Source organism: Mytilus edulis, chromosome 1, assembly GCF_963676685.1.
Source record: "Mytilus edulis chromosome 1, xbMytEdul2.2, whole genome shotgun sequence".
NCBI classification, from domain to species: Eukaryota; Metazoa; Mollusca; class Bivalvia; order Mytilida; family Mytilidae; genus Mytilus; species Mytilus edulis.
The window spans coordinates 114,029,310-114,055,054 of record NC_092344.1 but is presented as its reverse complement, the minus strand read 5'-3'; the positions used below and the strand labels follow the sequence as shown (position 1 = coordinate 114,055,054).

At 31.6% G+C, this 25,745-nt stretch overlaps 2 protein-coding genes across 2 annotated transcripts; both read left to right on the top strand.

The window, feature by feature from the left end:
- The first annotated feature begins 830 nt into the window (after positions 1 to 830).
- Positions 831 to 2,941, top strand: LOC139500415 (uncharacterized). Its single transcript, XM_071289157.1, has one exon. It carries the CDS (start codon positions 890 to 892, stop codon positions 2,507 to 2,509), a length of 1,620 nt encoding a protein of 539 aa, XP_071145258.1. The 5' UTR covers positions 831 to 889; the 3' UTR covers positions 2,510 to 2,941.
- Positions 2,942 to 19,917: 16,976 nt separating this feature from the next.
- On the top strand, positions 19,918 to 24,999 carry LOC139500478 (putative defense protein). Its single transcript, XM_071289244.1, has 5 exons — positions 19,918 to 19,935; positions 20,955 to 21,138; positions 22,016 to 22,170; positions 22,563 to 22,657; positions 24,742 to 24,999. The coding sequence occupies exons 1-5, from the start codon at positions 19,918 to 19,920 to the stop codon at positions 24,938 to 24,940; spliced, it is 651 nt and encodes a 216-aa protein (XP_071145345.1). The 3' UTR covers positions 24,941 to 24,999.
- Positions 25,000 to 25,745: the final 746 nt, after the last annotated feature.

Here is a 25,745-nt window from a genome sequence, read left to right as displayed (position 1 = left end):
TTGTAGTCAACTGCACAGTTTCATGGTTCTCATAAAAGTTATTAACCAATACAAATACCACATCAAACCGAGTATAGCGGTATCTATCTTTTGAAGTAACTAAGTTTTCTGGTGACTTAAGTAAAACAACTGATTTTAATTTATTGCACTTGGTGCTTATGTCTGTACGTGTTCATCTTTTTTAGCAATGATGTTGTTTTCTAGATTATAACTGAAATATTTTACTTTTTCAAAAGATACTACAGTCATGATTGATAGTAGCAAAAATAAGTTTACTTTCAAACGGTAAAGATTAATTATATTATCCATATATATCCATTGCAATTCATTTCAATTATTTATTTGTTTACAGTCAATAATAATGATGTCAAAATTATCATTTTAAGATAAACAATAATGTCTATATTTAGCTTTGTTTTTTAAATGCCTCAATGATAAATTTTCATAAAAATACAAATATTAGCTTACGCAACACCTATAAATACAATTTTTTTTGGTTACCATTCAAAAAATGATGTTTCTTTTTAAATGTAGACTTTCAAGGAAGACAATTAAATGAAAAAAGAAAAATATTTTTTAAACAAACAATATATCTTTAAAGTTAGAAAAACAAAGAAGAAAAACGACGAGTCATGCACGCCTTGCAATTATTTTCAAATATTAACTCTACTTCGAACCGTATTTTTTAATCAATACCAAAATTGACATTTCTGCGAATACACCTGTATATATCTACATTATATATGTGTTTCGCTGAAATGGGCTATTTTTGGCATATATTTTCAGAATACGTGTACACAAAATTTAAAGTGTCATAGTCATTTAAAATATTACTTGGAAATAATTATTCGACAATACAGACGTTGGATTTTTTGGACAGATTTGAAGGATGGCATTTTTCGGAGCTCAAATGAATGTTGTATGCACAATTTGTGAAAAGGGGAATTTGTTGAAATGGAAATGCTTGACTTGCAAAGAATTATTATGTGATGACTGCAAAGTTTACCATGAAAAGTTCCGAGCTACGAAAAACCATAAAGTCATATCGATTAAAGATCTTAATGAAGATAAAATACTTCAAGCCAAAGATCAGGTCGTAACATGTCGTGAACATGGCGAGTCTTGTCGTTTATTCTGCATGGACTGTCAGTTTGCCATATGTACAGATATTTGCATCAAACATCACGACGGACACCATTTTGAACCAATAAAAGATCTTAGACGTACAATAGAGGAAAATACAAAGGTACTGATAGATGAAATTAAAGACAGGACAAAATCATACTCTACGCATCGTGATAATGAAGTGGATGAGAGACAAAAACTAAAGAATGAACTTGAGGAAAGGAAACGAAAATTAATTTCAATAATCGAAAGTAAGTACGGTAAACTAACAAATGAATTACACGATTTTTTTCAAAATTCCAACAAAGAATCACAAACGGTCAACGATAACCAATCAGTAGCAGCCCTTAGAGTCAAACAAACCGCGTTAGAGGTAGTTATGACAACAGGAGATGTAGAGCAGCTAGTAAAACGATTTGGCGAGCTCAAAACAGAAGTGCGAGATTTATTACAAAAGATACCTGATGTAAATGAAATGTCCTTTCATGCAGGTGATATGGATATAGAATTTGGTTCACTTAATATCAAATCAACTCTAATTAGAGACATTTCCTCTGTACAGAAAATTGAAATCGTAAGGAAAATTCAAACAAACCTTAGAGACGTGGACATGATTTGTCCGAATAGCAATGATACCACATGGATAGGTGGTCAAAATGATGCACTTGTCCAACTGATACGGAATTCATCAGGACGACCAATAAATAAAATCGCTAATAATTTTAGCAATGGCTATGTTAGATCAGACAAACTTTACTTGTGCAGTTTGAACGAAAAGTCTATTTCAGTAGTTTCTTTTGATGGAACTGTTTCACAAATTAAAGATATGCAACCTCTTTATCCAGTGTGCATTTATGTTACATTAACTAACGATATAATAGTAGGCGCGATAGGCGAGCTTGAAAACTACGATTTGAACTCACAAAACAGAAGAGTTGTGATTACTATGAACGACAAAGGAAAGGTTAAAAAGGAACTTACGGTCGACGTAGGTGGTGTAAAGCTGTTCTCAAAACCATATCGATGTATGGTAAATGAACAATCAAGTGACCTTGTTGTTATAGATAAGACGAGTGCAGGAAGTGCAAAAGTCGTTTGTATTTCGCCAAACGATGATGTGAAGTTCAGATATGGTGGACGAGCACCGGCCGAACTTAAATGCAAATACAATCCTTCAGGTGTCGCATTTACAAACGATTATATTATTGTATGCGATTATTCAAATAAAGCTCTGGATTTTATTGATTGGGGAGGTCAAATGTTGAAATACATCTCTGTTGATATCAACGATGTATCTTCGGTTTGTTTTGATTCATTTGGACAACTCTGGATTGGAAATCACGACGAAAATCATGCTGAAATATTTATTACGAGACTAAAATGAACTTCTGGTGAATAATGTTGACGTTTTTGTACAAAAAGCACAAATTGATCCACAAAAGACTATTCTCAATAACTTTAAATCTACAATTCAATGTACATTGTAAAGGAACTAGCTTATCTATACATATATATATATTCATGCAAAAATTTACAATTTACTTTAAAGTTAAAAATTTGGGTCAAATCTTTGAATCTTTAAACTATTTAACATGTATCTATCACAGTTTCGATACCTACATTTCTAACTTACTAACAATATTCAGTTTTAGAAAAAAGAATAGAATATTTGTATTTCCTAAATTGCAGGGCCTATTATGGGCATCAAATCAGTTAATATTGATTGACACAATGTGCATGTAAATATATATTTAGTATACTAGCATTAGTCAGAATAAGACCCAACATCATTATATATTATATGAATGAAAGAATAAAATTACATTATATACATTAATTCTCAAATTATTTACTCGACTTAGTATCCATTCTCATGGCCATTGTTATATTATAGATCGTTTCTGTGTGTGTTACATTTTTAATTGGGAATGTGTCAAAGCGGCGACAACCCGACCATAGAGCAGACAACACCCGAAGGCCACCACTGGGTCTTCAATGTAGCGAGAAACTCCCGCACCCGGAGGCGTCCTTCAGCTGACCCCTTAAAAAAAATGTATACTAGTTCAGTGGTAATGGACGTCATACGAAACTCCGAATGATACACAAGAAACTAAAATTAAAAATCATACAAGACTAACAAAGGCCGGATGCTCATGACTTGGGACATGCGCAAAATTAAACGGGCGGGGTTAAACATGTTTATGAGATCTCAACACTCACCCTTTACCTCTAGCCAATGTAGAAAAGTAAACGCATAACAATACGCACATTAAAATTCAGTTCCGAGTCTGATGTCAGAAGATGTAACAAAAGAAAAAAAACAAAATGACAATAATACATAAATAACAACAGACTACTAGCAGTTAACAGACATGCCAGCTCCAGAACATCAATGAAACTGATTAAAAAATTATGTCTTCATCATATGAATATCAGGCACAATCCCTCCCGTTAGGGGTTTAGTATCATACTATCGTAACATATATTTGAAGAACATAACCTGTGTCATGCCAACAACTGCTTTATAAAAATGAATGTGTTTAGTTCCGATGCAAAGACCCTATAAGTGAATCAATATTAAAGCCAAAATATGCAATCTTTAATGCCCTGACAACAGTTTCGTAACTAAATCCCTTCTTAATGAGTATGTCGAAAGGTTTTGTAAGCTTTTAGGTGAAAACTGACATTTTTGTGCTTTGTAAAGAATATTACTATAAAAGATTGGATGTGAAATACCTGAACGTACAAGATGTCTGCATGTTGAGTTATATTTACGAATTATTTCCTTATACAGATGATAAAATTTAGTAAATGTTTTGACTAATTTGTGATATCGAAAACCCTAGTGTAATAATTTTTCAATAATACATAAACTTCTCTCGCTAAAATCTAACACGTTATTACAAACAGGAGTGAATCGTACAAGTTGAGATATATAAACACCATAAGTTGATGACAAGGGAACGTCACCATCTAAAAATGGATAATTAACGATAGGAAATGAAAAATCATCTCTTTTATCATATTTTTTTGTATTAAGCTCCCGTTAATGATATAGATATCAAGATCGAGGAAAGGGCAGTGGTCACTGTTAGTATTAGTTTTATTTAAAGAAAGTTCATCAGAATAAATTTCTTTAGTATACATACTGAAGTCGTCATTATTGAGAGCCAATATATCATCCAAATTTTTGTATCAAATATTGTGTCGATGGGTCTTTGCTAATTTTTGGCATTCATTGTAACTCATAACAATACAAAAACAGGTCCGCAATATTTGGTGCACAGTTAGTCCCCATTGGAATTCCAATAACTTGATGATATACGGAATCTCCAAAACGATCAAAAATGTTATCAAGTAAAAATTCAAGCGCAGATATAGTATCAAAGCATGTCCAATTGACATAGTTCTTTTGTTTATTGCTATTAAAAATAAATAAAAGAGTTTGAACATATTTACTCGCATTCTGACTTTTAGGTTTATTAGGGTAGTGAATGTTTTCTTAATAAGAATATAAGGCAAAGTGTTATATAGGGTAGAAAAATCAAAACTTTGAACAGATTCAAAACCACCAATATATGCATGCCATTTATCAAGTACTTCCAACGAGTTTTTGACACTCCAAAAGTAATTAATTCCACTATTTTCAGTTTTTGGTTCTGCTTGTAAAGAAGTAGCTATATGTTTGTGTTTGTAACAGATGTCGTTTTCTGAAAATGAAGTCAGTTGGAATGTTGGTGAATTCGAGATTTCCTTTTGCAGAACCTCAATATAAAATTTACGTCAAACAATAATGATATTATTAGCAGCTTTATCAGCCGGAACAAAAACAAATTCCTTGGCTAGTTCTTTTAGTTTATGTTTGATACGCGAAATAGGGTTTTTATGGTTGTTGTTAAGAGTAAAATGTTTCCCTCGGTTTTAGTTTTTAACCCGGATTTGGTTTTCTCAATCGATTTATGCATATCGAACAGCGGTATACTGCTGTTGACTTTTTGCATACGTGATCTCCTTCATTCAAAACAATCTCCGTTATGACAGCCCGATTTTTCCATAAGAGATACAGTTGATTTGATCAAGAGCCATAAAAATTAAGCAGATTTGTTTTTTAAATTATAAAAAATGTAAAAAATGTATTGAAAAACATTTTCTTTTGATTTCATAAAGTGGGCATTCTAATAAACAATTAAGCTCAATATCAACTTTACCATGATAGCAATTTAGTATATATTATGTTTTTTTAAAGCTGTTTGTCTCAATTTCTAAAGTGAGAGCGCCTATTCTTATTTAAAAATTGACTGGGGTTTTTTAAACCCTGTAATTCCAAATATTTTTCTTTTAAACAATCTGAGTTAATTGTTTGATACTGCAGTCAATTCCAAAATGATTAATAACTTTCCCATAGTTTATTTTTAATATACTTACATAAAGAACCAATTGATTGGTCAAAATTTGATAATTTAATCTCTCTCTCTATCGTATACGCTCACGGTGTAACGAATTTATCTCATCGACTATTTTAGCATGTGGCATTGAGATATATAATGGTTTACTTTTACAAATTGTCTAAACAACACGTTTAATAATTTCTTGCGTCCGAGTCGCTTTTCTGGATTTACCTTCATCAGGAACGGTCAAAGACAAACATTTGAAATCCGAAGATTTATAAGTACCGAAACCGTTGAAGAGCTATATGCCAAAAATACCTAAAAGTAAATAGCCAAATTCATCTTAAGCCAACTTTGCCTGAGGGAGTTGAAACCTTAGTTTCTTAATAATTACAAAATTTATAAACGGACAACTCTAGTAAAGGTTGTTAGATTGCATATATCTTGTGGGTTGTCACTAGGGATAGTTTTAAAATTATTAAATTAATAATCAGTACATCATTGTCCACTACAGTGCGATGTTTTGACAGTATTGCACAGTTTAAGATCTTTACAATGCTTAAACCTTGATCTGGTTTGCCGTTTCGCTTTGTTAAATGAATTTCAGAACAAAATATAGAATTGTTTGTTAATATCTGTCGGATGACACGGAAAAGTGTTCCGAAACTTATATCATCTGATTAATGCTATTTGAGCATCGGTAAACTTCTATTGTCATATATATTTACAGCAAGACACATTTATAGATTAACCATCCGCATGTGCCCCTGTTTGAAAGGGATAGTATCTTAATAAATATATTAAAAAATAACAAGTTGCGATTTTGTACATGTTATAACTTGTATAATGCAAAAATACAAGTTATAACATGTACAAAAGTACCTCATACATGTTATAACCTGTACACAATATTGCTTAAAAATTGTTTTAATTTGTACAAAATTTAAGACAAATCTTAATGAAGTAAAATATACATTTAAATTCACCAATGCATAAAGAACAACAATAAATAGGTCAGAACGTGTCTTTTCTGTAGAGGACAATGATCACAAAGTTTCAGAAATATATGATTCATGACTTATGTTGGCAAATGTATTTTCATGTAATTGTATGTTTTATGCAGTCCATGTTGCTTAAATAAGTGTGACACTATTTACTAAAAGCTTGCATTTCCTCAATGACAATTACATTAAATACTAGTACAGGTAACTAAATTCTTTCAAAAAATTTAAGAACAATGCTTATAGATTAGACCCTTGGTTTTCCCGTTTGAATGGTTTTACACTAGTAATTTGGGGCCCTTTATAGCTTGTTGTTCGGTGTGAGCCAAGGCTCCGTGTTGAAGGCCGTACATTGACCTATAATGGTTTACATTTTTTAAATTGTTATTTGGATGGAGAGTTATCTCATTGGCACTCACACCACATCTTCCTATATCTACTAATAATTTTAGGTAATACTCCTCCCTCCCGTTTTATGGCATGCAAAGACAAAAACAATGTCTTATATGCTTACTCTGTAAAAGCAAGAGAGAGCTGAAATAGTTTTCATTGGACCACGCTTCATTATCAATATCTTTGGACCTACTCTTCAACATTTTTTACCTTTAGCATGACTTCTGTAAATTTATAACTCATTTTTTTTATAAACTATAAGATCATTGCATGTGACTAATGTCATTGTGATGTTTTAAATATATATCCTCTACTTTGAAAAAATGTATTTGTGGCCTTTGGATGTTGTCTGTAGACACATACCCCATTTCCATTTTAATTTTATTTGTAGACACATCTATCCTGGCTATCCCCTAACGTCTTTTAGTCTGTTATTACTACCACTGGGTCGATGCCTCTGCTAGTGGACTATTATTCCCCGACGGTATCACCACCCCAGTAGCCAGTACTTCGGTACTGGCATGAAAATACGGATTATTTGTGTTATTAAAATTTGCTGTTACAAAATGATAGAAATTATTATAAATTAAGGAATGTATCTTCCTCATGCAAAGCTCTGATTCCTTCCACGGATTTGGCTATACTTTTTGGATCTTTTGGATTATAGCTCTTCATCTTTTATATAAGCTTTGGATTTCAAATATTTTGGCCACGAGCATCACTGAAGAGACATGTTTCGTCGAAATGCGCATCTGGTGCAAGAAAATTGGTACCGTTAATTTTATAATTGTCAATTAGAATTAAAGTATTTTACTATTGCCTTCAAAGTGGACATTCACAATTATAATTCATCAAATAAAGATATGTCCATAGATAGTCATAAGAGAATCATAAGAAATTTCCTAAGATATATCTGATGACAGGTCTTAGAATGCTTCGTAATATCGACCCCTGACCATTAACTGTATCAAAAATGGACAAATCCCACTAACATGAAGGAATAATAAAAAGTTATGAAAATGTTATTTAGGTTAATAACATCTGTTGCGATAATAGAAACATATCCTTATTTTTCGATTTTGTACAAGTTATAACCATTGTTAAGCAATATTTTGTACAGGTTATAACATATACGAGGTACTTATGTACATGTTATAACTTGTATTTTTGCATTATACAAGTTATAACATGTACAATATTTTTGTACATGTTATAACCTGTACAAAATTGCAAATTGTACACGACATGTACATACGTTTAAAATGAAAACTATCCATTGAGTTATAAAAAAACATATGCATTATTTTTTTGAATTGAGGTTTCTTATGACTTCAACATATTAATGGAAATTTTTTGCGTTGCTTTTACATCATTGAGGCAATCTATTTTTATTACAGGGTTTCACATATTTAAATCGGAATTATAGAAAAAAGGGATGTTGTTAGCAAACTTAAAACAGAAAATTATGAACACTTGATTATTTTCAGCAATACATAAATTGGATTAAGGGTCTGTGTACTCACATTATTTGTAAAACTCTCCTTATTCCTTTGAAGCGTGTGCTTCACATCAAGGCTTGTTATGCTTTACATCGACGCCACAGTACTTCAACTAATCAGGGAATGTTCATTTAGGGGATTTGACCTATTTTAACTCAAATTTTTGCATTCAGTTTATCAATTAATTGGAATTTTAGAAAAATGGAACATTGTTAGTTCATATAAAACTCAAAATGTACACAACCCCTAATATACAATGTTATATGGAATCGTCCAACATCAAGGACGTATATTAGATTATGTTAGTTATACGTCCTTGTTCAACATACATTCATCAAACGACTCAAAATGAAAACAACCCCTAAGATACAATGTTATAGAGAATGGTCCATAGCAGATGAAAGACATATAATTTACGAATACACGGTTTCCGGTGATTTTGTCAGTTGGTATGAATGACATTAGATGAAATAAAAATAAATATGTCAGGTGATAAAATATTCAATAGTTTTTTGGTGGTTGAAATGTCCCTGAAATGTGTTGGGATTATGCAGCACATGTATCCCTGCACCAGTTCACTGGCTTCAGTTTTGAATATAGACTAGTGTAGAGACTATAAATGTGTACAAACCTGAAATCTTACTATGTTGTAGAAAATATTATCATCAATTCATCCAAAATATATACACAGAGAACAATATATTTCACAATACATATGCATTTATCTAAATTTACATCCATTCGTACGGTCTCAATAGAAGAAATTCTCGCGAAAATGTCATGTGATATAAACATGGAATTGTCCACACCGATACAGGTGAAATACGTAGAATATCAATTGTGAACACAGCAATTAGATCAGATATAAAACCCGCATGAGCTCGGTGTAAAGTAAAAATCAAGTATTAAATAAATTTGCTCGCTTAACCTTGAAATTAAGACTAATAAAAATTGCGTCTATCGAGTGAAACCCCTAGATAAAATAATGCTGTGTTCTTGACTACTTCCCACCGGGATGATCGATACAAATGATTTATTCTTATATAGTATGTTAGATATGTATGGCTAGACATGTTATTGCATATGCAAAATCAAAAAAACTAAGGATTTTTTTATCCCAGGAATAGATTACCGTACCCGTATTTTGCACAATTACGGGAATTTTGGGTCCTCAATGCTCTAGAACTTTGTATTTGTTTGGCTTAACAACTATTTTGATTTGAGCGTCACTGATATGTCTTATGTAGACGAAACGCGCGTCTGAAGTATTAAATTATAATCCTGGTAACTTTTTAAAATAACTATTTTGATATATTCAAGAAGAGTCTATTTTTGTATATGGTTCATATGGACAATTCTGAGTTAGAAATCACGACAAGAGGAGGTTGTGATTTTTTTATGTTGCCATTTCAAGTAAAACGAACAGTAGGATTGAACCACAGATCTATATCTTATCCCAATTTGGGAAAAGTGCTGTTGATGTTTCTGATGATATATGAACGAAACTTTGTTATAATGAAACAACGGTATATTTTGGTCTTCCAAGTGCTCCACGAAACCTCTTCTAAATTATTAACATCTATTTAATCAGCAATCAAAGCCGGGCTTCAAATTTATTATGAAACCGACTTTTCTAGAGGTGGCGTGAATCAGATGTGGATACTAACTAATTCCAAAGATCTTTTAGAGTACATACAATATACGACTCTCCTTCAATGGTATTAAAACATTTGACTTTTCTACACTTTACACAAGTATTCTTTATCCTAACTAAAAGAGTGGCATTACTTTGTTTCATTAAAAAGAATGGCGAACGTAGATATAAGTATCTTGTCTTGGGGTGGGATAAATCCTACTTTGTAAAGCATCAAGTTGATTCAAACAAAAAAATCTCTGAAACTGACATTATTAGGAAGCTTGATTTCTTTGTTGACAACATATTTGTTACGTTTGGAGGACGTGTTTTCAAACAGACTGTCGGAATTTCAATAGGAACAAATTGTGTCCCTCTTCTTGCCGACTTGTTTCTTTATTATTATAAGCCTGGCTTCATACAGGATCTTCTTAGAAAGTAGGATAAGAAGTTAGCAATATCCTTTGACTCTTCTTTCCGCTATATAGATGATGTTCTCTCACTAAATAATACAAAATTTTGTGACTAGGTTGCACGAATCTATCCCATCGAACTAGAGATAAAGGATACTACAGATACAGCTAAGTCTGAATCATATTTCGACTTACATCTAGAAATTGACAGACAATGAGAGACGGGTGAAAACAAATCTTTACGACAAAAGAGATGATTTCAGCTTCCCAATTGTGAACTTGCCATTTCTATGTAACAACATTCCAGCAGCCCATGCATACGGAGTATACATCTCCCAATTGATACGATATTTTCGGGCTTGTATTTCCTATCATGATTTTCTTTGATAGAGGATTGCTACTCACAAGAAAGCCATAAAACCAGAAGTTCCAAACGGTGAAGTTGAAATCATCACTTCGTAAATTTTACGGACGCCTTCACCAGTTGGTTGGCCGTTATGGAATAACCGTTTCACAGATGAAATTGGAAATGTTCCTAATGTCGTTACTACAATACCCTTCCCTTTTTACGAATGTGACATACCGATTTACCAGATTTGTAATAACATCAGCAACACCGCGGGTGCCACATGTGGAGCGGAATCTGCTTACCCTTCCGGAGCACCTAAGATCACCCCTAGTTTTTGGTGGGGTTCGTGTTGCTCAGTCTTTAGTTTTCTATGTTGTGTCTCTGTACTATTATTTGTCTGTTTGTCTTTTTATTTTAGCCATGGCGTTGTCAATTTATTTTCTATCTATGAGTTTGACAATCTCTCTGGTATCTTTCGTCCCTCTTTATGGAGGTTCTCGCTACTTTTGTATATATAAAAAAAACCAAGCCACTATACAGACAAACACAAAGTAAATTCCAGACATGAATTGGTTTGTTTAATATGATTTAATAATCTCATACAAGATACAAAGTGGAGTATTCTTGGTCAATCAAATAAAGATCAAATGTAAATAATAATTATTATAAGAAGAACTTTATCTAAAATACTTATCATTTTGCTATTTAAAAGATAATTGAAAATGTTTACTTTGTTATTGTTTTTCAATTTAAAATTATATTGTCTTATATTCTGCTTGCTTTTATTTTTTTACAAAAAGACTAAAACTCCTCCACTTAAATCATATCAACAGCTTGAACTTCTGCGATCAGATGAATTCAGTCAAGTTTAGTCGTTTAATTGCAGATCGGCAGAATTCCACAGTCTTATTAAAAAGGGGAGACAGAGTCTAGATGAAATAAAATTGAGAAAGGAAATGGTGAATATGTCAAAGCGACAACCACCAGACCATAGAGCAAACAACAGCCGAAGGCAACCAATGGGTCTTCAATGTAGCGAGAATTCCCGCACCCGTAGGTGTCCTTCAGCTGGCCCCTAAAATATGCATAATAGTACAGTGATAATGGACGTCATACTAAACTCCGAATTATACACAAGAAACTAAAATTTAAAATCATACAAGACTAACAAAGGCCAGAGGCTCCTGACTTGGGACAGGCGCAAAATTGCGGCGGGGTTAAACATGTTTATGAGATCTCAACCCTCCCCCTATACCTCTAGCCAATGTAGAAAAGTAAAAGAATAACAATACGCACATTAAAATTCAGTTCAAGAGAAGTCCGAGTCTGATGTCAAAAGAAGTAACAAAAGAAAATAAATAAAATGACAATAATACATAAATAACAACAGACTACTAGCAGTTAGCTGACATGCCAGCTCCAGACCTCAATTAAACTGATTGAAAGATTATGTCTTCATCATATGAATATCAGGTACAATCCCTCCCGTTAGGGGTTTAGTATCATACTATCATAAAATATATGAGAAGAACATAACCCGTGTCATGCCAACAACTGTTTTTTTAGAAATAAATGTGTTTAGTTCCGATGCAAAGACCCTATCAGTGAATCAATGTTAAAGCCAAAATATGCAATCTTTAATGACCTGACAACAGTATCGTAACTATATCCCCTTTCAATAAGTCTATTTAAAGGTTTTGTTAGTTTCTGAGGAGAATACTGACATTTTTGTGCTTTATAAAGAATATTTCCATAAAATTTTGGATGTGAAATACCTGAACGTATAAGATGTCTGCATGTTGAGTTATATTTACGAATTATTTCCTTATACCGGTGATAAAATTTAGTAAATGTTTTGACCAGTTTGTGATATCGAAACCCCTGGTGTAATAATTTTCAGTAATACATAAATTTCTCTCGCTAAAATCTAATACATTGTTACATACACGAGCGAATCGTACAAGTTGAGATATATAAACACCATAAGATGGTGACAAGGGAACGTCACCATCTAAAAATGGATAATTAACAATAGGAAATGAAAAATCATCTCTTTTATCATAAATTTTTGTATTAAGCTTCCCGTTTATGATATAGATATCAAGATCGAGGAAAGGGCAGTGGTCATTGTTATCATTAGCTTTATTTAAAGTAAGTTCTACAGGATAAATTTCTTTAGTATACATACTGAAGTCGTCATTATTTAGAGCCAATATATCATCCAAATATCTAAAAGTATTGTTAAATTTTTGTATCAAATGTTGTTTTGATGGGTCTTTGCTAATTTTAGTCATAAATTGTAACTCATAACAATACAAAAACAGGTCCGCAATAAGTGGTGCACAGTTAGTCCCCATTGGAATTCCAATAACTTGACGATATACGGAATCTCCAAAGCGAACAAAAATGTTATCAAGTAAAAATTCAAGTGCATAAATAGTATCAAAGCATGTCCAATTGACATAGTTCTTTTGTTTATTGCTACTAAAAAATGATCTAAAAGAGTTTGAACATATGTACTCGCATTCCGACTTTTTAAATGCCCAGTTAATTAGGGATGTGAATTTTTTCTTAATAAGAATATGAGGCAAAGTTGTATATAGGGTAGAAAAATCAAAACTTTGAACAGATTCAAAATCACCAATATATGCATGCAATTTATCAAGTACTTCCAACGAGTTTTTGACACTCCAAAAGTAATTAATTCCACTATTTTCAAAGGCCTTATTTGAACAATTTATTATCAGGTTTTTTATTGTACCAAGTGTACTAGTAAGTAAAACAGACAATTTAGTAGTTGAACAATGGCTGGAAGATGAAATAAATCTATATTTGTAAGGTTTTTTGTGCAGCTTCGGAAGCCAGTACATAGTTGGGACTTTCATTGTGTTTGGTTCTGCTTGTAAAGAAGTAGCTAAAAGTTTATGTTTGTTACAGATGTCGTTTTCTGAAAATGAAGTCAGTTGGAATGTTGGTGAATTCGTGATTTCCTTTTGCAGAACCTCTATATAAAATTTACGTCAAACAATAATGATATTATTCGCAGCTTTATCAGCCGGGACAAAAACAAATTCCTTGGCTAGTTCTGTTAGTTTATTTTTGATACGCGAAATAGGGTTTTTATAGTTTTTGTTGAGGGTAAAATGTTCTTTAAAATGTTGTATTCGAATATCAACTATCTTCATTACTGAATTAAAAAAAGAGTCCAAAGATTGTTTGTCAGCTTTTTCCCGTTTTACCCATTTCAAACAGTAGGCGCGGAGTGAGTCGTTGATGATATTACGACACTCATTCCAGTTAATAGTTGACGGGGAACGATATTTAGGTCCTTTACTGAGGAATGATTTTAACTCTCGGTCGCGAACGATGTTAAGGTCTCCTGTTATAACATGGGAAATTGGTCCATAGGTGTATTCTGAATTACTGCAATTACACGACATAGGTGTATTTTCAGTGATATTTACATCTTTACACAATTGGCTATAATTAAACACATATTTTCGGGTAGATTTCTTGTAAATATAACAAATGAGAGGGAGTTCAGTATTATCAAAATATCCAGGAATTTGGTCTTTAACAGAATGGTCGTTAAAAATACCGGCAATATTTACAAAATCAAAACCTTTATTGACATACTTTATTTTAATAAAATGTTTTTTATGATCTTCAGGGCGATCAATTTTTGGAAACAGTTTAGAATAACAATATGCCATTATAATTTGGACAATTTCATACTTAGGACTGTAATATGAAATTGTGTTGCAATCCTCTAAAATTTTATTTAATTTATTTATAGGTAAAGATCAAAGCTTGGTTAACAGATAATGTCTGCCGTTGTTTTTTGAAATGGAAATTAGGTCCGAAATATTTGTATGGTTGGTCCGAAATTTTCTTTGATTGCGATTTTTTCTGCGTCCATGAGAACGATTTTTACGAACAGTTTTAGAAACTATATCCAAAATGTTAACAGAATCGGTTCTTGATATATTGCCAATTCCCATGATATTATCATTAAGTCCGAGAGGGTAGACTGTCTGTAATTTTTTAATCCAATTTAATTCATTTATTTTTCGTGATCGTACAAACTTGGAATGAGATTCACCAGGCTGCTTATTTACTACTTCTAAAGGTTGAACTGTTAAATATTTAATAGGATGACTGTGCTTCTTAAGATGTTGATAAATGATACTTTTGAATTTATTGGGTCTTTTAAAACGATACAGGTGTTCTTGCGTGCGTTTAGATAAATATCGCCCAGTTTCACCTACGTACTGAATACCGCATCCCGGTTTGTTTCATGTGAGTAAATAAATAATACTGTTTGTTTTTCAAGTAATATCAGTTTCAAAATTTAGAGAAAATGTGCGACCATTAAATGTGGACCTTACTGTATTGTTGGTGGAAAGACGGGGACACGTAAGTCATTTTTTGGCATGACACTTATCGATAGAAGGGTAACCACGATTTTTATTGTTAAAAACGTTAGCTATTGTAGTATTTTTAGATAAGCGATTCTGAAGATTGAGACGTGTAGATACCCTTTGAACGAGTTTAGTATTTAATATTTTTCCATTTCTAAGCTTCATATTTGTTTTTTGGTATGTAGATTTATTACAAAGGAGCAAAGACTGGCGTCCAGAATATGAACCATCACACAGTAGATTAAATTGTGTAAAAATGATAAAACTGTTCGGCTCAAGACGTCAAATGCTTATTGTCATAAGTTACCCGACAAATTTAACAAAAGATAGGGTATATCAAGGTAGCGACTGACTTCTGACTAAATAGATGAATGGGGCTGAATATTAAAATACTACTTTTTGATAGATATTACTAAAGTAATGAACATAGAGAAGTTCTCGCTCGGACACACACTCCATAATCTAGTATAATATAAGAGCATAAACCTTAAGCACGGGGAGGCACTCTACTGTCTCCACACGACACTAAAGACAAACTCTGTAAAAAATAAAATTGAGAAAGGAAATGGTGAATATGTCAAAGCGACAAGAATCAATCCAACCAAGAAAGAATTAATCACTAGATAATTCATACTATATTCTGTAAAGCTTGAACAGAAAAATACTTTATAGACATAACTGTAGTCTATTTGAGAATATCAGACCATAAATCTGAGATTTTGCTTTTTGAAAATTTCCCTGGATTTGTTTCTATTTATAACTGTTACATTGAGCATTACAATTAACGATTTTCTTATATTTCAATAAAGATATAAAAAGGGTGAAAACAGACAAATCGTACTTGTTAACAATTGTTTCCAGCAATTTTCCCCATTAAACTCTCCCAAGGTTAATGAATGAATCATCTTATGGGATTAAAATGAATGTACGCATTAAAATTTCATGTGATATTAATGAATGTATGTTATAATAGTATAATCATTATTTAAGGTCTTGTTTACAAAAAATTATGACCATTAAGTGTTTGATGTGGAAGTTACTACCAACAGTTGTGTACCCATGATAAAGTATTAAATGTCAACTAGATCATATGTACATCATATCACGTGTGAAATATTAACGTGTGTGGGCGTTGAATGAAAAGCTTCTTTTTGCATGAATGTCAATTTCATAACCTTTTTTATTATTTTAAGAAACACAAAAACAAACAAAGCATAATTTATTATTGAAAATATTGTATAGCAGTGTCGAGTAGCGTTAATATAACCGTATGAATACATAAAGTCAAAAAAATTAGATCAGATATGATGCATTATGGAAAAAAATATGCATCTATCAAGTCTAAGCTCCCTGGAGCAAAGTTGACCTTCGATGTATTTGATGCCTTATACGTTGCCACGTATTATGCATAATGACTCAAATAGTTCGTTATTATATATAATCACTGAAATTGACCTGTAATTTTACATAATAACATTTGTCAATTCCCTGTTTATATTTCAGTTTATCAATAATACAAAGATCAACTGTTTGGATGACATAGTATGAAAAAATAGTTGTAAAACTTTGAGAAATCAATGTTGAAATGAAAAAATGAAACCTAGTACTCTACCATTTAGCGAATGCTCTATAATGTACTTAGGGGTAAGTACGAAGATTCACTTCTAAACACTTATTATCATAAAATTTCCATCGATACTGATAACTGTACGTGTAGTATTTGCAAAAAATCAACGTGAATGTACGTTCATGCTCTGGATGTGCATAGTGCATGCAATGAAAGGATCTGGGACACATATTTTCTGTAGGTATAGCATTTTCAAATAAAGCAGCATGAATGTACGTTTATGCTCTGAATGTGCAGAGTGCATGAAAATGCAGTAACATAAAATGACAATAAAGTTTCTAGGAAAAAAATTTCTTTTTTCCAATTAACAATAAATTCAATGTGAGAAACTTACACAAATAAATTTGCAGAATAACAAGATAAATCTAAAAGCTACAAAATAAGAAATTAAAAGAGCATTGCAGACGCAAAATTTCAAAAGTTTTGCCAAATACAGATTATATATTATATATTCTTGTGATCGAAAACTCTTAATTTAAAAAAAAGTTTGTTAAAAGTTGATTTATGATTATCTCTATTCATTACAACACAGAGGTGTAGACTACAGGGCTTGTACTATTATCGGAGGTAGACCTACCCTATCCGTGGCATCGACCTATAGTGGCTGTTAATGCTAGTCAATGAATGAAAGACCCATAAAAATGTAATAGCAATTTTAATTGATAATTTAATCTGGTTAACAAACATGGAAAAAATATCAATATATCAAAGGACAAGTTTTCTGTTGAAAGTTAATAATCAAATGTACCAGGATTATAATTTAGTACGCTAAACGCGCGTTTCGTCTCCATAAGACTCAACAGTGACGCTCATTTAAAAAATATTTATAAAGTCAAATAAGTTGAAGAGCATTGATGATCCAAAATTCCAAAAAATTGTGCCAAAAACGGCTATGGTAATCTATGCCTGGGATAAGAAAATCCTTAGTTTTTCGAAAAATTCAAAGTATTGTAAACAGGAAATTTATGAAAATGACCACATTATTCATATTCATGTCAACACCGAAGTGCTGACTACTAGGTTGGTGATACCCTAGGGGAAGAGACGTCCACCAGCAGTGGCATCGACCCAGTGGTGTAAATAGTTATCAAAGGTACCGGGATTTATAATTTAGTACGCCAGACGCGCGTTTAGTCTACATAAGACTCATCAGTGACGCTCATATAAAAAAAATATAAAGCCAAACAAGTACAAAGTTGAATAGCATTGAAGATCCAAAATTAAAAAGTTGTGCCAAATACGGCTAGGGTAATCTAAAATCCTTAGTTTTTCGAAAAAAATCAAAGTTTTGTAAACAGGAAATTTATAAAAATGAAGACTATTGTGGCAAACCCCAATGTGTATAGAATGAAAGTGTTTGTAGAAAAGCTTGGTTATTGTGCAATTTCATGTCTTTTGGTAAAAAGATTAGAAAGATTTTCATATTTTGTGATTGTTTTTCATCAAGATAGTTCATACATTTTTAACAAATTTAAGAACAGATGAAATGATAACGGACAACCCTGTTGAATTCCCTTGTATGTTAAACGAATTGTAGGATAGATAGGGAACACGCATGGGTCGCTTTAGCATATATCTAAGGTATTAATCGATATCAGATAATCTAGCTATTATGAGTATAGCCAAACAACTTAATCTAATAATACTAGCACTGGTATAGCAACTTTACCTGACCATATAGGAAAATAGGTATTTAGTCGGATCTTAACACGTACTTGTGATTTGGTTAAAACCGGTTTTGTTAAAAATATACGAAGAAATGTCGAAATGTTCAGGACTTAATTAAATCCGTATTTCGGTAGGATGGTGCAAGCATACGATTTTTATTGCGTCTTACACTTTGAGAAGCGAATAATCTTCAACTACTTTATTCAAATATTGTGTAAAAACGTTAATTTTGAGCTATAAAAGTCAAGTGGCTCGAGTATTTTTCTGAGGAAGTTTTAAAAAATTGCAAAGAAATATTTTTACATTGGGTTAGCTTTCATTAGTCTTAACTATCTATAGATTAACAACTTTTGGTTATATTCATAATTTAGAATCATCATTGAAGGTGGGGGGCGATTTCGCAGATAATTAATTATATTGATGTGCCATTTGTATGCAAGAGTGACATTTCGTTGTATTATGTGCCAATTCAAAAAATTTATGGGAGTTTTCTCTCCCCTTAACAGGTTCATTATTTTATAATTAAGTTTAGGTTTCTGATATAATTTTGAATAATTACAAAATGTATCAATTCAATATATTTCAGTTTTTGTTATTGGTGTATCAAAAACATTGATGTACGAATATAATTTCATAAATTTGAAACGTTTAAAATGATTACATACCAATATAAAGAACTGTTCATCATTTTTGAAAAAGACTATGAACGAAAATCGATTTATTTATCTTCCCTTGGTGACAGATTGATTGGGAAATGAACCAGCGTAATATAATGGTAATCACAGAGAGGGACCAGCAAGCAATTTTTAATTGTAGCTTATTCAACGTTAAAACAATTTTCCACTATAAACGAATGTTACTTTATACAAATATAAGGACTTTGTTAGCTAAATCTATAAATTTTATTAAATATTATGATTTTTTATTGCAATAGATTAATATGCTACAGACTGGTATTTGATCAACACTATTCATATCTCCGATTGTGAATGTCAAATGATATTGAAAGTACAGAAAGTAGATTATTTTAAAAAAGTAAACGTGAATATGCCAAAGTTTTTGTTCAGATTTGCTACACCAAAAAGATAAGTGCAACACAAACCATTATTGGTTTCTATATTACATTTTCTTTCAACAGTTTTATTGTTTTGCAAAGTTCACATTTGAAATTCCTTAAAACTTAATTTAATCGATATGTTCCCATAGAGATCGGATGTAAGGTTTTTTCTCTCCCTCCACCCTATCTTTTAATTAAGTGAATAGATATTAACTTTTATCATTTCCCATTAATAAGTCAAGTCCACTCCTTCAATGAAAAATGATGATGACACATAGCCCCTTTACTCTATAAATAAGCAAACATTTAATACTTTACATACAAATAATGATCTATAATGACCATGTCGCCTTCATCAAAGGTAAGGTACAGACAGTAAAACATTTTCTTTGAAAATACATTACGGAGAATTCAATTTCTTTTCTTTGTTTTTACAAATAAAAAATTCAACAGATCTTTACACTTAAAGTTGATGTGAAAGTAAGGCATGCGGGTATATGTACACATGATAAATGTTTCCAAACAAATTTAATTGTTATTTAGGTTTCTTACATCCTTTACTCTTCAATCATATCATGTAACTGGTACGGCCTGCTTAAACGATAAAAAATCACAAAATATTTGACCTTTTAGCAACTGAAGTGTAGAAAGAAAGACCAGCATCATAAATAAATTTAGAAACAAATTGTAATTTGCCAAAAGAATTATCGTTTACTTGTAATGCTTAGCTATTGGCTATACGAAAGATTAAAACTTGCAATGTTATTAATGTTAGGTGTAAGCTTTGAGCCGCTGGGAATTACCTTTTTTCTTTAGTGAAATAATGTTTTGACTATAATTTGTGGTAAAAATGGAAACGATAATTTTTTCAACGGTAAGTTATAATAATTCTTTTATTATTTTTTTTTCTTTTTCCTTTGCCATTATAAAACCACAATTTACAATTCAGAAATGTGTCAGGAATAGAGCATACTTTCTGATTAGTCAATCATAAGCAAAGTTACAACATCAAACTATACGAAGATTAAAGTTTTCTGGTTTGACACTGAACACTTTCCAAGAAAGCTATTATCCATTCTTTGAAGTGTTCGAACTTTTCAATTTGCCATTTTATTTCGGACATTTTTTTTTTATTCTTCTTGGAGTTCCGGGTTTTTTTTGTTATTTTACTTTTAATGAATATTTTTTCTTGTTTATGAATTTAGAAATACAATGGGAAATAACACGACGATTGCTTCAGTGTGAATTTAAAAAAAAAAATTAACTTTTTTTAAACTCGGACAACATTGATTGATTATTGTTTGCATTACGCCTAGTAGATCTCAACAACAACTAAACCATTCTATTATTATAACTTGGAACCATGCATTCACATTTCAGATTATAGCTGTTCTTTGTGTTTTTGTGGAATCTGTTGTTGGTGAGGCATACCCTTTTGTGCAACCTACAAAACAGGAATGTAAAGACATGATGCCATCGAACTTTCAAGATAGGCCTCAACAGACGAATCGTACATTCACAATCAAAGTCACTGATAACATATATCAGCAGACTGCTGTAAAAGGTATAACTGATATCTCCTTATTTTAATCATAAGTCTTATTTTTAGAAGTTGTAGTAGTAGTAGTATCGTCACTTTAACTATATTTATTATTATAATTATTTAATGATTGGCTGTTATTTATTTTGAATTTATTGAACCATAAAATTAATTTTTGACTCTTCACATTGAATAATCCGCGAAGCGGATTATGTTAAATGTGAAGAGTCAAAAATTAATTTTATGGTTCAATAAATTCAAAATAAATTATTGCCATTCATTATAAATAAATTTCTATCAAAAATAAGGCTCAAAGATATATATTAATACGAATATCAACGTACACAGATGTTTGCGTATGAATACATAACGCTAGAATGGGCGTGTCTCCATAAAAATTGATAACATTGAAAATAAAGCTAATTCTTTTAACCAATCAGAAGACAGTAAATACACCAAATTTATTAATACAGAATGTCTTCTTTTTTTTTACTAAAACAATATTGTATGCGCAATAATAATCCTTTAGTAAAAATGTAAGTTGAGTAATTTATGTCAAGTTTTTTGTTAGGTCATAGCTTTAAGGCCTCCATGACATTATTTATGAAATAGTTTGTAAACAATATTGATATGACTAAACCGAAGGTTTTGCATAAGTTGGTGAAAGAGCTCTTCTTTTATAATTCACATATATGCCGGCTGAAAATAAACTCTTGCTTATTGGATGATTCTTATCAAAATCGCTCAATGTTAAAGTTTGACAACTAATTATTTTATCATATTGATCATTTGTTTTCTATTCTCCTAAAGAATAATAAGAGCGGTTTTTAATATATTTTGCCAATATTTTGCCAATATTTGCTTTATTTTGTTTTCCTTTTATGAATTGATCTTTTTTCAGTTACCATAGAACGACGTGACAATTTTCCAATTAAAGGATTAATACTTCAAGCCAGAAGGGCCCAGTGTGATGTAGCAAATCAGACAGAACCAGTAGGAACATTTTACCTTGATGGTGAAAAAATATTGCAACTCTTCCACTGTTCAAGGAAAGACGTAAGTACATAGTGTGTTGCTGTTTGAATGTTTCCATTTCCAAATGAACATGCCAGAAGAAAAAAAAACACATATCCATTCAAATGCACAAATTACATATGTTACATATAAAAAGGCGGGATACTACTGTTGCCTTTATTTACGGATGGTTCTTGTGTAAACGAATCAACTTGATATCTTTGATGAATTTTTCGTTGTTAATTAGAATTTTACAAGAAAAACATGTTTATATAAATGTTCTGTCTCTCTTTTAATATATTGCACACTCTATCTTTGTTTATCATATCAATGGCTTCAGATTGGTTGGGTAAAGATGAAAAGATGAAAAAATCAATTTATCTTAAATAATTGTTGATAAAAGATATCATCTAATATTTTAATTACAACACTAGGACAGTGTTGTAAATCGAGCATGGATGTCAATAGAAAGAAACCTAGAAGTACATTGGAGTAGCAATAATATAGACTTTGGACGAGTATATTTCATGTAAGTTATGATAGATCTATAATTTTTTTACTAGAAGTGGTCTATAATTTTCAGAGAACTAAGACTTTATTATTGTTACATCTAAATTTAAGTATTACTACGAAATGATGAACATACGATTTTTTTTACACTTCAAGTACCGACTGCATTTTTCTTTTTTAATTGTTGTCTGAATGACATTGCACAATATTTAAACCCCATCACATGATTAGTGATAAACGTGCATGACTTTTCTATTCCTGTTATGTCAATTTAACCATATTCTATTTCAAATTTCTTTCTAATAAGTCCTTTCTTGCACAGGTGAAGAATATAAATTAAGAGTATAAAAGAGTAAACTTTAAGTATCATGTCAAAGAAGACATAAGGGGACGCCAATTATGTTTCTGTTGGAAGGGAGGGACAGGAGGATTTTTCTCGAACGGGGTATTCATTTTCATCTGTTACTAGGCCGTCTTATATGTAAAGCGATACAGATCCACGTAAAATGTCATTTTCACTATTGAACACAACTATTTCCTATATATACACATGGAAAAAAGTATTGCAACAGCTTGATTTTTTAAAACTTGACAAATCAGCCTCTTATTTTGGATGGAATATGATAAAATATTCGTAAAATAATATTGTAACCTAGTTTATGATAACATTGGCATTTAAAAGAACAAAAAAATGTTTGGAAAAAAATGATTTATCTAATCACAATTTTAATAACAAAATGAAGTGTTTTTTGTACAAAATAATGCATTTTACAACTTTTACTGTAGTCGAACTTTACAATGTCAGACATTTCAAAATAAATCTTAAGATGATTGTTCACATCATCGTTGATCGTTATACGACAAAGAATTAGTACTTTGTGCGCAGCCTCAATTCAAACAGATAACCGCCTCTTGACGTCTTCTGATTTCTACCATAAATCGACTAATTTGTTGCTAAGGTAGCAGTAACCATTTCTAATGAAGGGCATTGTTTATTTCATGATGTGTTTGAACTGGGGTGTCCTTCCGCGCACTTTACGCCCAATAGTGTCCAATATATGCTCGATATGGTTCAAATCCGGGCTTCGATCGGGCCACGAGAGATGAACCGAATTCAATTGGAACAATGGATCTTCCTCCACGATGCTAATTTCCAATTTTGGCGAGCTCCACACTACATTGGATACGGACAACTGTGTGTCTGTTCGTAAGCAATGGTTCCCAAAATGGTCTGCTCGCACGATAACCAGTAACGATGAGTAAATCTTGAACAGTTCTTGTTAAAAGCTTATGTATGCCCACCACTCTCTTCTTAGGATTGTATTGTATGCAATGGCTTTTCTTCTGACCAATCTTCATTATGCTTGATTTTCCCTAGCAGATGGTATAGGAGGTCTTCTTGATCTTGGAAGGTCTTCAACACCGTTTATTGCCTGATTTTTATTCTCAAACGACTTATAGTGTGATGGTGATGACCAACAATACGTGCAGTTGTCACAGCGACATTCCTACTTCTCTTATGCTGATTATTTGCCTTATTTCTGCAGCTAAGACTTTTGGAGGATCCATTACAAGGTGTCAATCACATAACTTTATAAACTTGGTTATTTTAAGTATTGAAAACAATGAAGATAAAAACACCTGTTTTGCTGTTTACGGGTACAGTAGCTGCATGTGCAGATAAGAACTTATCGAGTAAATATTTATTGATTAAACTCAGGTGATATTTTAATAATGTTGAACTAGTTCTATTTCAACAAATTATATGACAAAAAAATAAAAAGCGTTTTTTTTTTTAATTTCAATTTCAATTTGGTGTTGCAATACTTTTTTCCATGTGTATATTTAGAAATATTCATTTCGATACTGTATCGGGCAAGATTATTGTTATTTTCAGTTCTCGAAATATTTTTCTAAAAAATTCTCCATGGCGTACATAGAATAAAATTAAATGCTAGTCCCCTTTAGTAGATGTGAAAATAAGTCACTTGTTAAAATATTTGTTTTAACTCGATGTTGAGTAAGGTCTGTTATCACTTATTTTTTCATCAAGATTGCTATTTTAAGATCTTATAATGTTTGACAATTTTCTTCTTTCAACAGAGCTACGATTGTTGCTACAGACAAATTATACTGGACAGATGTGACCAGTGAGATTATAAGACACTTATCAGATACCGATGCATCCACAGGTGAAGTTTGCCCTGCCTCTACAAGTAGACTAGGAAGTAGTTCTAACAGAAACAATGCCGCTGGTACTCTATTGTTGTTCTCATGTGTAATGTTTTATTTTACTTTGTAGTTCAGAATCTATCTTTTGTCTGAGTCATTGTGTCATAACATTGATAAAATTTACATTTATACTGTTGTGTTTCTGTGCAATTAGATATATAATTTGTTATTACAACATGACACTGAAGCAGATATATAAAAAATAAATATGAATTAGAGGAAGTTTCACCGTAAAAATCTACGAAACAGCAACCTACAAAACACAACTTTACCAAATAAGATAAAGAGTTAACATATATGGTCAACAATTGGTAGTTCTTGACTATTTTGTCATCTAAATGTGCTGATATTAAAACATTTGATAAAAAGACTAATCAGAGATTATACAAAATATGCCATCAAACACAATTTACTAAATGAACAATAAACAAATACAACATCTCAAGAGGTTCCTGACTTGAGGAACAGGACATCAATTTGTGTCAGGTTAATGCAATTTGTTTGTGCAATAACTTTCTTTTGCTGTAACTGATAGTATTCATTCAGAATGTATGATATATCGATCTCATTGTGTCCAAAAAGGGGCGGATCCAGGATTTTCAAAAGGCTTTTGCTGTACAAAATCAGAAGAAATAAAGAGGGTATCAAAACTACCCATGTAGGAGGGACTGTACTACCTTGCTCCCAACCCCATCCCCATCTGAATCACTAAAAAAGAATGTAAGCATGCAACTTTGACCACAAATCTTGAATAAATGTCACATTGAATATAGAAAATATTAAGAATCAACAAGAGAAATTTTATAAAATGTCTGTTTTTTCTAGTCTATATATGATTTGTTGTTTAAAACTAAAATTATTGATATAATTATACA